Here is a 15,245-nt window from a genome sequence, read left to right on the forward strand (position 1 = left end):
ATATTGCAGGCAAATTGACCAAGTGTGTTGGGTGGCTCCTGGATCAAGCTGTGCCTGAAGCCTGTGAGGATCGGAACTCATTAAACCTAAAGCTGGTTTGGCAGGAGGAGACACTCTGGGCAATGGTCTTCTGGAGTTCTTATCAGCTTCTTACACTTGGTGGGCAGGTAGGTGCACAGCTGGAATCTATAGAATAGTTGGGAGGAGCCAGGAGGGCCTAAAACCCCCTGTGAGAAAGCGAAGGGAACTTCCTGGAAACGCCCACTGCCCTCGGACGGGGCCAGCAGCCCTCAGCGCTCCTTCACTTCGGATCTCTCCACTCTATCTCTGCCTCGTTCATCACATGGCATTCGCCCCCTGGGTTTCTTCTCTTTGTCTCTGTGTTCCTTCTTGCCTAGAGAGCAGAGTCCTCAGCCTGTCTCAACTCTGTAGGCTCTGGCTGCTAATCAGGAGTAGTTTCAGTGTTTTTAAAAGAAAATTTGGATTCTTTTGATTTTTTTTTCATAGATAACGTTTAAAACCGCATTGCATCATAGTAGCGGTAGCCCTTAAGTGAATCAATAGCTTGTCCTGATGGAGATTCCAACATGTGAAATACTCATAATTAGCTGGCCGCTGTCGAGTCGCTCCCATGTCTGTTCCGTCAGGGACATCATATCTTTACCAGGAGGCAGCAGTTTTTTTGTCTTCAAATCTGCTTGTATTGGTTGTATTTGCTACTGCTGTAACTAAATTTAATTGAGTATGGTGCAAACGACAAAATATGAGTGTGAAACGAAAGCAAACTTTTGTTTCTTTGAAAAATACGTTAAATGCTTTGTAAATATTCAAAATTTCCTTCTAAAAATTGCTTTCAAATTGAGTATGGACAGGATTTGCAAAAGATTAGAAATAAACAAACAGAAAATTCTAGAATGGCTCTGTATTCAGATGGGTCTCAAAGTATTTTTTGAACTATTTGTACTCTTTTATTTTGAGTGTGGTTTATGCAAAATAGAGGATGCAGAATTCCCATCAATGGACCCATTCACAAATCCAGCCAAAATATGCTATTTTAGGCATGGATCATTTAAAAAAATACATATTTATTTTACCCCTGTTCTTTTCTACTATCACGTTTGACGTGTGGCTTCTGCTACGTGCTCTCCCTTCAGCACTTTCTAGTTAGGCTGCAAAGGTTTCTCATTCCAATTTCTTTAGTCGAAATTTCCTGGACAGATTTATGAGATAAAAGGCCCCCACTTGGCTTTCGGGCGGCTCGGTGGCTTCCAGGCTGCAGTAAAGGCTTGAGGGCAGTGATGGTGATCCATTTCTTCTACCTAACCTGCCTCTGGAAATGTTAATTGTATGTAAATGAGCACAGGGTGATGGCTTCTCTTGGAATCAGGGTGAAATTAATGCTGCTCAGGAGCCCAAATTTGAATAAGAATACAAACAGCAAGAAGGAAACCTGTGGTTACTGGAATCAGAATGTGTTCTGCTATAAAACTCAAGACATGGCTCAGGTGGTTCAAAAGTTCAAGGGCCAACCTTGGTCTCAGACACTCATCTTTATTGCTTGATTTCCTCAGAGCACCTTTGAGACGTGGGAGGTTTTCATTTTGACAGATGAAAGAGCCAAAAGTCAGAGTTTAAGTGACATAGCCAAAGCCACTCAGGCATCTAGTTGGCAATCAAACCTGGGTTTGTTCTCTTTCAAAGCTTTCACTACTCCCACCAGGCCATAAAACACAAAGAGCATGCTGGAAAGATCGCAAGGAACCAGGCAGCCAGATGGAATGCAAGAGTTGGCGGTCCACCCACATGGGGTGAACACAAGGCCTGGGGTGAAGTCAGCTGCCCCGGAGGGTCACAGGCCAGGAGCGCGGGGCCTCTGCTCACTGCCCTACATCTCACCAGCAGTGAGAGGGAATCAGAGTGCCAACCACAATACTAGGCACAGTGTGAAAACGCCACGTTAACGAAAAATTTCTGAGTGCCAAAGAAGAAGAAATAGCTCTTGACTGGAAACAGTAGACGAGGCTTCCTGGAGGAGGGACATCTGAGCATCAGATTGGGGCGTTAGTGAGATTTTCACAGAAATAGCCCTAACATTTGTAGAGTTCTTTACAGTTGAAATAACACTTCTTCAGGCATTCTGTTATTTGTCTCTCAGAACACCCCCATGGGTTAGGGCAAGAATTATCATTTCTAATTGAGAGATGAAGAAACTCACGCACAAAGTGGTTGGACAACTTGCTGGGAGTCACCCCAGAGAGTTGGAAACTGAAATGGGCCAACCATTAGGGCGGCCCTGTCCCATAGAAATCTAATGTGAGTCACCTATGGAATTAAAAAATTCCCAGTGCACACATTAAAAAAGAGTGAAAAGAAACAGCTGAAATTCAAGTCAACAGTACATTCTATTGAACCAAATATACCCCAACTATTGTCATTTCAATGAGTAATCAACATGTAACCGACATGTAAAGAGGTGCTTTGCATTCCTTTTTTTGGTATTGTCTGCATTTTGTACTCACAGCACATCTCGATTTAGACGAAGCACATTTCAGGTACTCGATCTCCACGTGCGCCTAGTGGCCACTGCACTGGACAGAGTAAAATGGTCCTGACCCCTAGTCTTTCTGCTCTACTGAACGGCCTCACAGATACAATGGGGGGCGGGGAGTGGGGCCTCTCAGCCAGACGGAACAATAGGAACATGTAATTCAGGGTCTTAGGAGGACACAATTGGTACTCCAAAGGGGCACTGGAAAAGAGTTTAATGAAAAGTGAAGGAAGCCGGTGACCATGGTAAAGCCCCTAAAAAGCTAGGAAGAGAGGATCTACAAATGCCAGTGGAACCTGGAAAATCCCGTAGCTGCTGCCTGACAGGAGCTATGGCCTTTGGTCCAGAAATGCAGACACCAGCATTCCACAGCCTGGCTGGGCAGGAGAGGGGGTGATAAACCCACCGACCTGATCGCCCTCCCATCTTCTAATGTCCATCTGGCGCCTCCACCGGCCAAGCCCAAGCAGAAGCTAAAGGGCAATGAGCCTGTTGATACGTCTATAACATTTAGCCCCCTGTGGGGCACAGAGAAAGGTAGAGGAGGGGAACAGAGACGGGACCTGGAGGGCACACAGGGAGCAACCAGCAAACAATCAAAGGCGCAGAAGTGTGGGGGTGCGTTTGCCGGTCTGGGTGAGTGATGGAGTCCAGGGATGGAGGCAGCAAGCGACGTGATTGAAAAGTCTTGCTAGAGCCAGGAGCTATGGCCTTGGCCATAATGCCAGATACTGAGGTCGGTTTGTATTTTATGGGCAGTAGCAATCCATGGGAAGTGTGAGGCTCTAAGAAGTGTGAGGCACTTAGTGTGAGGCACTAAGAAGATGACCCCGACAGGGGTTACACTCTGCACTGGGGTTTTGAGATGTGAATTACATGCCTCACCTTTCAAATGAGAGATAGACACAGGAAGTATGTGGGAATCAAGACCAGTCACTTCATTGCTGGCAAAGGAAAGGGGTCTGTGGGTGCGAAACGAGAGCCTCTGGTTCGTGCCTTCTCGCTATACGGGCTTCGGCGGGGCCACTGTGAGGCTCACCGCCTCGATGGGCTCCCTGCTGGAGGAGAGGAGCCACATTCTTACCCCACAAAAAGTCTAGGGCAATGGGTACATTACACTGGAATCCTACTCTCTGTGAGATGGGGGGGGATAAGACAGAGAGGAAACACTGGCTCACGCTCTGCACATTCCCTTGAGGTCTGATATGTGCGTAGAGTCGCCTATGTCACAAAGGAAATGGGAAAAAGGAAAACACGGCTCCTTTTTCAAAAAGAATAATTTAGGGTTAAGTGACTCCAGGTGGCTAGACCAATTCGCACTAGTTAGAAACTGGTCAGCACGAGTCCGAAAGCTACTTTGTGGGAGGGTTTAAACAGTGTTCGAAAAAGAAAGATGGGGACAGTTAGCACGTCTGTGCTGGAGACAGATCGCCAGGAGCTGGCACCCCGGTCGGTGTGGCTGCAGCAGGTACGAGGATGTGTCACGCTGACGGGAAGTCCGCTTCGGGGGGACGAGAGGGTGGTAACCGGTGGGACAGGAGGGCGACGCTGTCTGGCGGGATGCTGGTGACGGGCACCAGGCTTTCAGAAAGGTGCACGGCGTTAGCGGTACGGCCATGGCAACGGTCCAGAAGCAAAGGCTGAGTCATGGTAAATCACCAAAATACAGACGAGAGGCCAAAAATGGTTATTTAAATTTCGATTAATGAAAATTAAAAATCAATTCCTCAGTCACACTAACCAACCACATTACATATGCTTCTCCATAGTCGTATGTGGTTAATGGCCGTTGGATAACACACATATAGAACATTTCCATCATCACAGAGAATTCTGCTGGACAGCATAGCTGTAGAGCATGATGATGATTGGAATAACAGTTTAGCTTTTTCTCTCAAGAAAACCTGAAAGAAATGAAAAGAAATAAAATGAAGCTATGACAGGAATGGAGCCCAGAGGCAGAGAAGCTTGTAGGAGTAAGATGAGCACAAAGATGACTCTAGGGTGAAATTTATTTTTTTAAATTTCGCTTAGGCAGAACTCCATCTAAGCTGAAGTCATTGATTTAAAGAAATAGTAAAAGGTGAAGTTAGACAGGTAGATGGAGCAAGTTAAAGTTGTTGAAGAGATTGGATGTCTGGTTTTGGAATGCAAGGACCCCAGAAATCATATCACAAAAGGAGAGTATTTCCCAAGTGTATTCATTCACAAATATTTTTCGAGTAGAAGAATATTTAGAAAACACAATTATAGCACTCATTATATATTCATTGTCTCTGCTTTTTCTTCCCAGCTTGGGTTTTTCCCCTTCTGGATCCACAGCTATTGTGAAGAACATGAATGAAACATATATCCCATCTTCAAAGAGTTTGTAATGCAGAATTAAAAACAAAGTAAGGGAAAAGCAGATTGTAGAAAGAGATTAACTCCATAAGCCAGATACCTATGAAACCCTCATGGAGGTCACAGCTGGGGGGAACGGGGAGGGTCTTGGTAGAGGAGGTGACATTTGAGCTGAGCTTTGAAGAGTGCATGCCGTTTAGTGATGAAAGCAGCATTACACCAGGTAGGGAGAGAAGCAGAAGCAAAGGCATGAAGGTAATAGGTGATAGGAATGTTCAGGAAACCGAGAATAGTGTAGCATAAACTAGAGAATCGTCATGTAAAAATATATTTATAAGATATAAGGATGAGCGTGATGGATTGTACCTAGGTGGTTTGAATGTAAAGCGTGGAGAATAGCAGATAAATGGCTTGATGGTAGGAGGCTCCAGAGGTTTTTGGACTATAATAAGAATTCATCGAGTTGGAACAGAAAAAAACAAATTTTCTGTGATTCTGCCACTTTCAGGTCAACCTTGACCCTTCCTTGAATAAAGAAATGAATGAATGAATGAATGACAAAGCTCTGGGTTCTTAGCTAACAGTTATCTGTAGCTTTAAAAACTATTTCCTAGATGCTATAGGACACTAACTTGGAACGGAGCGGGAAACCCAACTTTCTCACCCAAGCTATTGTCCAAACCACGGGCTTACATCGACATTGTCTAACAGCGATGTTGAATTTAAACAGAGCCGCTTTAACACAGCTGAAAACATCGGCCGCATTGAACAATAATCCTCCCGCTGCTGGGACATACGGCGTCATCAGAAACTTTACTCCAGGGGCCCCCGGAGCTTCCGAAACGCTCCGAAATGCCACGATCACCATGAGTGGGGTTCGGCAAGTCTCAGAGCTGCAAGGAAAACGATTAATTCGTTTTAATGTTTAAAATATGTATGGGCCATTTGGATCATTGGGGAGGAGAAGTGGGATTGCAAAAACTACAATAATTAGAATCTAACTCCCCAAAGAGAGGTGTTTAAAGACGTGGCTTCCGGATGGAAAATTCCCCGAGCAGGTCTGTGGAAGACGCGCTCAGCCCGTCCCAGTCTCTCCTGAACTGGACAAGCGTCCTCCTGCCGCCAGGATTCTAAGGGGAGTCACAACGGGCACAGGAGAATTAGTTCGACACGACCCTCATGCAGGTGGACATGAAGCCAGGAGCCACAGTTTGAATGCCACATAACTCAGTTAAACGAACACTAATCAGAAGACTTCATATTCTGGCCACTGTGCTGAATAAATACCAGGGAATCAGATGAACAAGACCGAGGAGCTTCCTTGCATTCGTCCTTATTGGCCACGGAAAGAGAGAAATGCAGACGAGTAAATGACACACGGGACGACAGGTTCTATAATAGAAGTAACTGTAAGGCATGCTAGAGGCACAAAAAAAAAAAAAACAAAACCATTTCGACTGAACCCGGGGAGGTGAAAGCGAGCCTCATGGAGGAGGCTGGAGCGGAATTTCCAGGGTCGAGACATTAGGAGGGACGGGGACTTGCCAGGCTGAAAGAACCACAGGGCACAGGGCAGCGAAACGGCGGGTCAGGGAGCTGGTAGTCATCAGTGTGAGTGGCGACAGGGCCAGGGAAGAGGCTGCGGGAGGGGACGGAGGCCGGACCCTGCAGGGCCCGGCGGCCACGTGCGGGCATTTGGATTTTCACCTTGGAGGGAACATGGCTACTGAAGTTTTTTCCTGCAGAGGAGAATGACATCGATGTCATTAGCATCACAGAGTCTTCTCTAACATGCCTTGAGCACAACCTCTGCCTTGGGAGAATAACTGTTCGTCCTAATCCTTAATCCTCACCACTTGGAGGGAGGTGTAATTGGTGATAAAATTGTTAAAAAAGGAAAAAGAACAAAGTCCTTGCCTCTCTGAAGAAAAGGGCCAGTATGTGCTCAACCTCCTGATTCAATCATCTAAAGCAAACATGTCCACATTTGGGAACATTCAGCCATTTCTGCCAGCGACTACGGGAGGACGGGGAGATGTCACAGAGATCTACCTTCAAGGAGTTCTGCTGCAAGCCTAGTTTAAAAGAAACACCGAGCCAAGGTTCCTAACAGTTGCTGGTCTCTCCTGCCCGCTTGCTCTTGACCTGAAGCATCATGTATGCAAGCTCCGGTTATCCAAGGAAGATGCTTATTACTCAGGGCCTCGAGCATCTCATCATGGTGTGGGGGCCGCCACGTAAGAGGCAGTGTGGCTCACGTGCTACGTGTCCTCTAGCTATGGCCTCGCGATGCTTCTTTGGAAAAATGATTAGTAACCACTATTAAATACTAACAATCTCAGTCTGTTCATCACCATAGACTCCACACTGATTTTTAGGCACTGCTGGGTGGGTTATATAGAGGAGTGAGTTATGAGTCACTCTTAAGGGACTCACCCTTTACCACAACAAACAGGCACGCAGGGACTGAGGTCCAGTGTGGCATGCTGTAATAGGGACCTGTAACAGATTTTCTTCATTTTGGTATGCACAGCACATTGGACGATGCCTGGTGCATCGTTAATAAATACACATTTTTCACTGAATGGAAAAGTGCAGTGGTATGCCCTCGAAGAAAGTACGCACCTTTGGGAAGGGTAGCACCGAAGACCTGCTTCCCAGTGTTGCCGCACCACATCGGAGGTGTCTGAGCATCAGCATCTTTGCTGATCCTTTCTTCCCTCTCTGCCGATACTTAAAGGGCTATTCATCCTCCAGGCCCAATCCAGAGGAGAGACTGAGCTCTGTAACTCCACCATGGATGGATGGATGGATGGATGGGTGGGTGGGTGGGTGGATGAATGGGTGGATGGGTGGGTGGGTGGATGGATGGATGGGTGGGTGGGTGGGTGGGTGGATGGATGGATGGATGGGTGGGTGGGTGGGTGGATGGATGGGTGGGTGGGTGGGTGGATGGGTGGGTGGGTGGGTGGGTGGATGGATGGATGGGTGGGTGGGTGGGTGGATGGGTGGGTGGGTGGGTGGGTGGATGGATGGGTGGGTGGGTGGGTGGTGGATGGATGGGTGGATGGTGGGTGGGTGGGTGGATGGATGGTTGGGTGGTGGGTGGATGGGTGGTGGTGGGTGGGTGGATGGATGGATGGGTGGGTGGGTGGGTGGGTGGATGGATGGGAGGGTGGGTGGGTGGGTGGATGGATGGGTGGGTGGATGGATGGGTGGATGGATGGATAAATAAATGAATTATGGGAATGAGTTATCATAGCAGCAGTCCTAATCGCCCCGACAAACGATGTTCTCCCTTCCTTCGGGATGTTTACGTGTGTTATTTGACCTTTATGTGGTACTCCTCACCGCTTCTCGGCAAGCTCGATGCTGTTCGCATGTCAACTCAGGCACCGTTTCTTTTCGGTAGCCTTCCGTCCACCTCCCGTTTAGGTGTGACCCATATACCACTGCCACAGGTATCTGCATGGTCATCCATCTCTTTGTACATATGGTAAGCTCTGTAAGACCAGGAACCGATCGCTAGTGACCATCATATTCCCAATGTCCAGCAAAACTCATGGCGCATATTAGACTCTCAATAAATAATTAATTCATGGTTGAACATGTTAAGTGATTTAAGTATTTCCTTTGTATCCTACTATGAGCTAATCCCATGCTTGAAAAATCCTACGAAACTTGAACATTCTTGTGGAATAAGGCCTCTTGATTCTGCATTTAGAGATGTAATAGAAATTCCCTTCCTTTGGGATGATTTCCCAAGGGAAAAGGATCTGCCACCACTCAGGTCCTTACAGTGTCTCCTCCACACAGTATAGAGTTTCTAAGTTATGGTGTTATAACTACCTCTGATGAGAGGTAAGTGGGGGATGGCTCTGTTAATGACACGATAGTGTAAAACAGGGAGCCTAATGCTGAGTTCCGATCCATGCACACCTGAGGACCACAGCCCTCATTTCCCTCCACTTGCCTGGGTTTCAATTGAGACCCATAATGTGTTCTCAAATGAGTCCTCCTGGGACTGCGCTCTGTTGGCTGACTCACAGAAATCATTATGCACAATCATGCTAACAGGAACCCTTCACTGAGCGGCAAGGGCACTGCGCACACTATTTCCAACCATTAAGGAACCTCTTCAGGCAGGGCATTATCCTCCCCATGGGACAGATGGAAACTCTGAGCCCTGCAGCTTGCTCGCACTCACTAGGATGGTAAGTAAGAAGCAAAGGTTTCACAGCCCAGGCAGTCTCACTTGAAAAACTTCTCTGCTCGTCTCCACGGAAGAAGTTCTCAGGGATAACGGAAACCTGAAGCAGAGATCAGGTGTCAATGGAAAGTAACTGTAGCACTGAACGATATAGAGCCAGCGTCTTAGATACTACTGCTGAGGAAGAAGGGGTGGTCATTGCACCAGAAATACGTCATCGTCACGCGAACACAGGACTCTACCAAACCACAGCTTGTTTAACTAAATCCTCGGAACAAGGAACCTTCCACCGAAAGATAGTCTTTTATTATCATAATTTCATATTGCTTTACATCGGTTATCTCGCTTGAGGCAAACACAGTGCTGGAAAGAGATGCCACCCCAGGTACGGGTGGGGGATCTCGGGCTGAGGGCTCAGTGGCTCGGAGACCCAACGAGAAGCCAAGAGAGCCGTGGCATGAACTCGAGCAAACTCTTCCTCCATCCTACTTGTTCTCACTTCTCTGTGTTATCATTTTCCTCCTCTTTCCACCAACTTAGAAAAACGAAGATCAGAGAGGCTAGAGGAAGGTCCTTTTACCGTGTTAGGTGACGACATCGCGGAGACTCCCGACACTCGACTTGAAGGAGGGGCAAAGAAGAAAAGTCTTATGGGTAGAATAAGGCACTACTTTTCAGTGTCTCCAATATTTCATGAACAAAAGACTGAGTATCCCAGACAACTCGCCCACAAGAGCGTCAAGAGCAGTGGAATAAATTATTCACACGGCCGCATTCTCTGAACTGGCACAGATCCCGTGGAAAGAGGGATGTGAGTCTGGAGGCTGCTGTGTTTTGCAGAGGACGCAGCACACAGTCCCGGAAGACACTCATGTGTATCACGCACGGCGATTTCTGTCTTCAGATTATTTTTCTAAATTATTTCACAGGGCTATTCGGGGCAACCACAATAAATCTGTGATGAGGTTCCGTAGTTGTTTTAGACAGTCACTTAGACATTTCCTAATTCTGAAGCCTGTGAGGTCCACACAGGATCTGGAAATTCAATCGCTTCCTCTGCACCCGTGGCAATAACGTATGGCGGTGGGAGCTGAGTCTTGGCACGCTGCGCCCTGTCTGCCCGCCTCACCCATTATCACACTGGCCTGGCTTCTCTCACTTCAAAGGTCCATGTTTTACTGATGAGTTGTATTTTTTGTAGCTACTTTCTTTATACTTTCTCAAACCATTATTATACAAAGCTTAAAATGACAAGTGTGTATCCATAGCCATACTTTAAAAAAAAAAAAAAAAAGAGCATCGTCTGGTAGAACTAATACATGCATTGAGCACAGACTTGCCAAGAGTATGCAAGCATGTTGAACATGGAATACATTGATTTTGTAACCAATTTTCAACCCATTCCTGTTATTCCTCTTTGAAAACTGCTTTCAGAAGAAAGCATGGGCCTAGATTTTTAAGAGATGAATAATTTTTAATAGGGATAAAATTTTACTCTTAAAAACTAATTTTTCTTGGGCGGGGGACATGTGATTTAAGGCCAAAGTGATTCTGAAAGTCCTTAGAACACCTGGCTAATTACCATGTCTAAGAAACATCTTTACTGGAACCCCTCCAAACCCAGGACCCCTCCTCTGAGCCAGCGTGCTCCCGCTCCTGCGTCCCCCACCCTGGGGCCCCAGCATGTCTCATCAATGTGTCCTGGTCAGTTCTCTCTTCTGAACATCGGGATGAGGCATTAGTTGCTACACATGCACAAGATTCTTCTATGGGCGTACTATACTTTGAATTGCCTGTGGTAAAAACTTTGATTTGAAATAACAATTTACAACTTCAAAAAAAAAAAAAGGGTCAATGATGATGATTTTAATGGTTTTTAAAAACCATGGCCCTGTTCACAAACACAGATAGTGGCCGAAGGTGTCATAAAATCACTTCGTGACTATAATTATTTTATTTCTTGTAGGCAACAATTACTTGAGTGTGGAGAATAAGACCAACTCACTTTGGCCTGTAGGTGTAACGTAACTGTTTTAAACCCTGATATCCCAGGACACAGACTTTGAGAGGTCAGCTGCAAGTCAGGATGTGTTTGGGAAGAAAAGCATCTCCACGTCCTTCAGGGACTGGCTAGGGGGCAACCGGCACACGTGGCACTTTCCCTGGTACCTGTCTTTGGTTTTCTGTCTCCAGACGCAGCCTGGCCTCCACACACCTCCGCGTCTCCAGGAAGGCCTGGCGCTGGGCCCGGTCTGACAGGTAACTGATGAAGATTCCGGCTGTGTTCATACACATGAATAACACGGCCTGGGCCACCACCTGAAACAGAATCGCAAACAGAGCCTGGTCAGGTGATTAAAAGAGGAGCTGTGTGGAGGCAAAGAGAAAAAATGATAATAAAAGTTTCCACAGGAGCAATCCAAATGTTCGGTAGCAGGTTGGCAGAACCACGTCCTTCGCTTGGGCCTTGGGCCAAATGTCCTCCCCTTGGAGGGTGTCCATGGCCCTCTCTATCTTCCTTAAAGCTTCTCCCTTTCCGAGTGTGGCTCTAAACCTGGATGACACGAGACAGGGGGGCTTCTCTCTTCCTCAGTCTACCCCATCTCTCCCCTTCGCTAGCGGACGTTTTTGGCCTTCGAAATGGCTGCAGAATCAGGTGAGAAGAAGGGGAGGAGATGCGTGATCAACAGACAAGGGATCTGTTGAATGGCGCTACGGCATTTTGACCTTGGTTCTCTCGGGCCCTCTTGGGTAGCGTCCGAGTCCTGACATTCCTGACTCGAGGGCAGACATCGCATGTGTCCACCGCTCTGCAGCTCCACTGCCGTCACCCGACGCCTAGCCCGGACTCAACCCGGAGCCTGTGCGGCGTGTTTCCACGCGTTACCCTCGCGACTGGAGAAATGCACGCGTGTTGGGGCCTGTCTGCTCATGGACCTCGTGGGGTCCACACCTGCTTAGCGGCTGCACCCTGGGCAGAGGGGAGCCCGGGGAGAACGAGGACAACACACGGGGAGGTCGTGATGCTCTCCGCAACTCTCAGGGGGCGCCCGGGTTCTGCGGGGGTCCTGGCGAAGTGGGTGGGTGGGCCTTCGCACCTGCCCGCTGCTGGAGCTTCTGTGAGCAGAGACCTGGCCTGCCTCCCCCAGCTCCACCACCCACTAGGCATCTGAGCTCATCCGAATCACTTCGTGCCTTTTTAAGTCTCAACTTTCTTATCTCAACCATGAGAATAAACCCTCTGCCTCATAGAACTTACATACGTGTGTATATCTATATCTATGTATTTTGATAGTGTATATATATGCATGTATATGAATGTGCCTAGCAGATAACAAATATCCAACAAATGTTGGATATACATTTCCATATAAGGCTATTTTCTACCCAAATTCTAGCCTATGGTATAATATGCATTTTTTATTTCTGAACAAATGATGCATCACAGGTTTTCTTCCTCCAGGGTAAGAAATCTCCCAGAGGACCAGGAAGCATCATTTTGTACTTGTGCTACATTACAAAGACTTTCTGTCCATTATTTACTCTGCAGGGAAGATAGTGGAGGGCGGATTAGGAGGCCAACTCTGAAACCCGAGAGGGTGGGCCTCAAATTGCATCCCTACCATTTATTTGCCTCAGGGTGACCCGAGTAAGTCATCCCACTCACTGACGGGCAGACAGTACCAGTTCAGATCGCTACGGAGAGCTTGGCAGTCTAGCCTAGAGGTTAAAGATCTGGGCTCCTAATAACGCCATGTACTTGTCACGTGAACTTGGCCCAGTTTTTCCGGCCCTCGAATCCCCACCTCCCTGCCCTGCCTTGTTAAAACAGGAGTGTTTCCCTAAAACATTGATGGGTAATTGGTGCAAGCAACTAGCAAAAAGCCTGCAGCATAACCACTGCTCCCTGAGCACCAGCCGTGTTGTGGTTACGGTCGTTCTCATCGGTTTCATTATTGCTTACGTTGCAATAGTGACCCGCTGAGCGTCTGAGCAGGTAGGCCACACGGTCGGGTCGGGGATTTGGGAAGCTCTCGTGCGACGTGGCACGAGGACCTGATGCCGCTCAGGTGAAACTCACTGTTTCAGGGGCCAGCGAAGCATGGGCTGAGAGCGGGTGGGAGGACCCACGGGACTAGTCATGCCGACTGGAGGGAAAAAAGGTGCCCTGGTGGCCCGTGCCAGGGGTGTGGGCTCTCCCTGCAGCTGTCGGCCCCGAGACCACGCCTCCTGCCTGCCCGTTATAAATAGCACATACTGAATTAGAAAAAGAAATTACTGATAGTACACGAGGAAGTTTAAAAAACAACAGAGCAATAACGTAGTAAACTTAAGTGGAAAATCTGAGAAAAAGGTAAAAAATAGGATGCAGACATGCTGAACTCAGCTGGCGTTCGGTAACGAGTCAGACTGAATGATGAAAAAGCTACATAAAAAAACCTGAGTTCAATGAAATGACAAAGCAATGAGAGGAAAGTGCAGACTTTTCAGAAGATAATGAGCAGAGAGAATTCCGAAAAATAGAATTAAAAGGATAAGAGAACGGGGACATAAGAGTTTTAAAAAATGGATTGAAAAAAGTCTGACATTAAAGAGGAAGCAAAAAATGTTAAAGGCTAAAAATAGGAAGAACTGGAGGTTAGGAAAAAGAGAAGAAGTGATTAAACCCTTTAAAAATAGACTAGCTAAAATGATGAAGTTAAATTTTTTAAAATATGAGGAAAACTAACAGGCAATAGAGCCAATTTTAAAGATAAATGATGGTATGCAAAGTAGTTGAAGACATTACAATGTTTATGTTTATTCCACTGTATACAGAGAGGCGGACGGCACGAGTGGCCATTACTATTTCAAGTGGCCATACCTGTTCCAACCTGAGGTAACTCTACCACTCAGACTCTCCTGCCAACGTCCTTGCAAAGGGACCCGAGAGGAACTTCCACTTACATGTCCTGTACACCAGACACTGTGCTTTGGCCTTGCCACATGCTATTTTGTGGACAACCCAGGAGCAACTCTGCTTGGTCCTATTAGCTCCATTTTACAGGAAAGTGAGACTCCCAGAGGGTAAGTAATTACTCAGGATCGCCAGCTCCTAAGGCGTACTGCGGTGGTCACCAGCCCTGGTTTGCCCGGGACTCAGAACTTTATTGTAAAACTTAGACAGCCCCGGGGAACCAGGAAGCATTTTCTCACACTCGCATTAGTTAATGTGTACTTTAATTAATTACAAGTTGGGGTGAGAAGGAGGGGGACGGGGTAAGGAAGAGGAGGCATGGGGGGAGGGGAGGGAAGGGAAGGGGAGATAAAGCACTTCAGTTTGCACAATGCTACCCGCTCGCGAGCGCTCCTGACCTCCAGTGAGGTGAGGGGAGGCCTGGGTCAGCCTCGGGGCCTCCAGTCGCGTGCCTGTCCCACTGGCTGGCATGTGCCACCAGGATTCACATCACATCTTTTGCACACACTATGGTTCCTGACCACGAGGCACCTGCTGCATCTGGAGCTCAATCACACTGGGCGAGAGCTTGGCTGTGTTGGATTATTGAGACATGATACACTCATTTATTGACTGTTTTTTTTTTTTTCTTGGTATTTAAGGGTTTTTTTTTTTTAAAGGTATGATTTTGGACTCAGTTGTTAGCTTTAAAATCTAACTCTAATGTAAGTTACGATTCTAATAGAGTGTAGCAGCATGGCTTATTGCGACACATACAGCAATGCAGGTGTGAACGAAAGAAGTACACACTGTGGACGCCCCCGGCAGTGCCGCTAGCAATGGCGCGTGCCTAGTAAGTGTTTGCTGAATGATACAATAAATTAGTGACTCCTGCGTTGCCAGCGGACACAGGCGCATTTGTGACACTCCGTGGGGCATGAAGTCTATCCACACTCACAGGCGGGCCAATCAGACATGTTTTGAAGACCAAAGTGGCCACTGATTCGATTCTCTCCCCTCTTTATCTCGGGCCTGTCGGGCATTGCGTCTAAAGTGCATTATGGATGCAGATAGGAGGAGGCCAAGAGTCTGCTGGGGCCTGTGAGACTCCAGTGGATTGCTCCCCTGCAGCAGAGACCCTCCCGGTCCTCTGGCCGGGTCACGGGCAGGTCACTGAGGAAACCGCTGTCTTGGCCACATTCTCAGGT

General features: G+C 47.4%; 1 protein-coding gene across 4 annotated transcripts in view; it reads right to left on the reverse strand.

The window, feature by feature from the left end:
• Positions 1 to 15,245, reverse strand: part of ADCY8 (adenylate cyclase 8) — a 143,596-nt gene that overhangs the window by 106,017 nt on the left and 22,334 nt on the right. For all 4 annotated transcript variants that reach the window (XM_016119826.2, XM_016119825.2, XM_016119822.2 and 1 more), the window contains exon 2: positions 11,271 to 11,420. In XM_016119826.2, the coding sequence (XP_015975312.1) occupies positions 11,271 to 11,420 (150 nt within the window). The remainder of the gene's footprint in view (positions 1 to 11,270; positions 11,421 to 15,245) is intronic.

The sequence above is a fragment of the Rousettus aegyptiacus genome, unplaced genomic scaffold, assembly GCF_014176215.1.
Source record: "Rousettus aegyptiacus isolate mRouAeg1 unplaced genomic scaffold, mRouAeg1.p scaffold_m13_p_15, whole genome shotgun sequence".
Taxonomy (NCBI): Eukaryota; Metazoa; Chordata; class Mammalia; order Chiroptera; family Pteropodidae; genus Rousettus; species Rousettus aegyptiacus.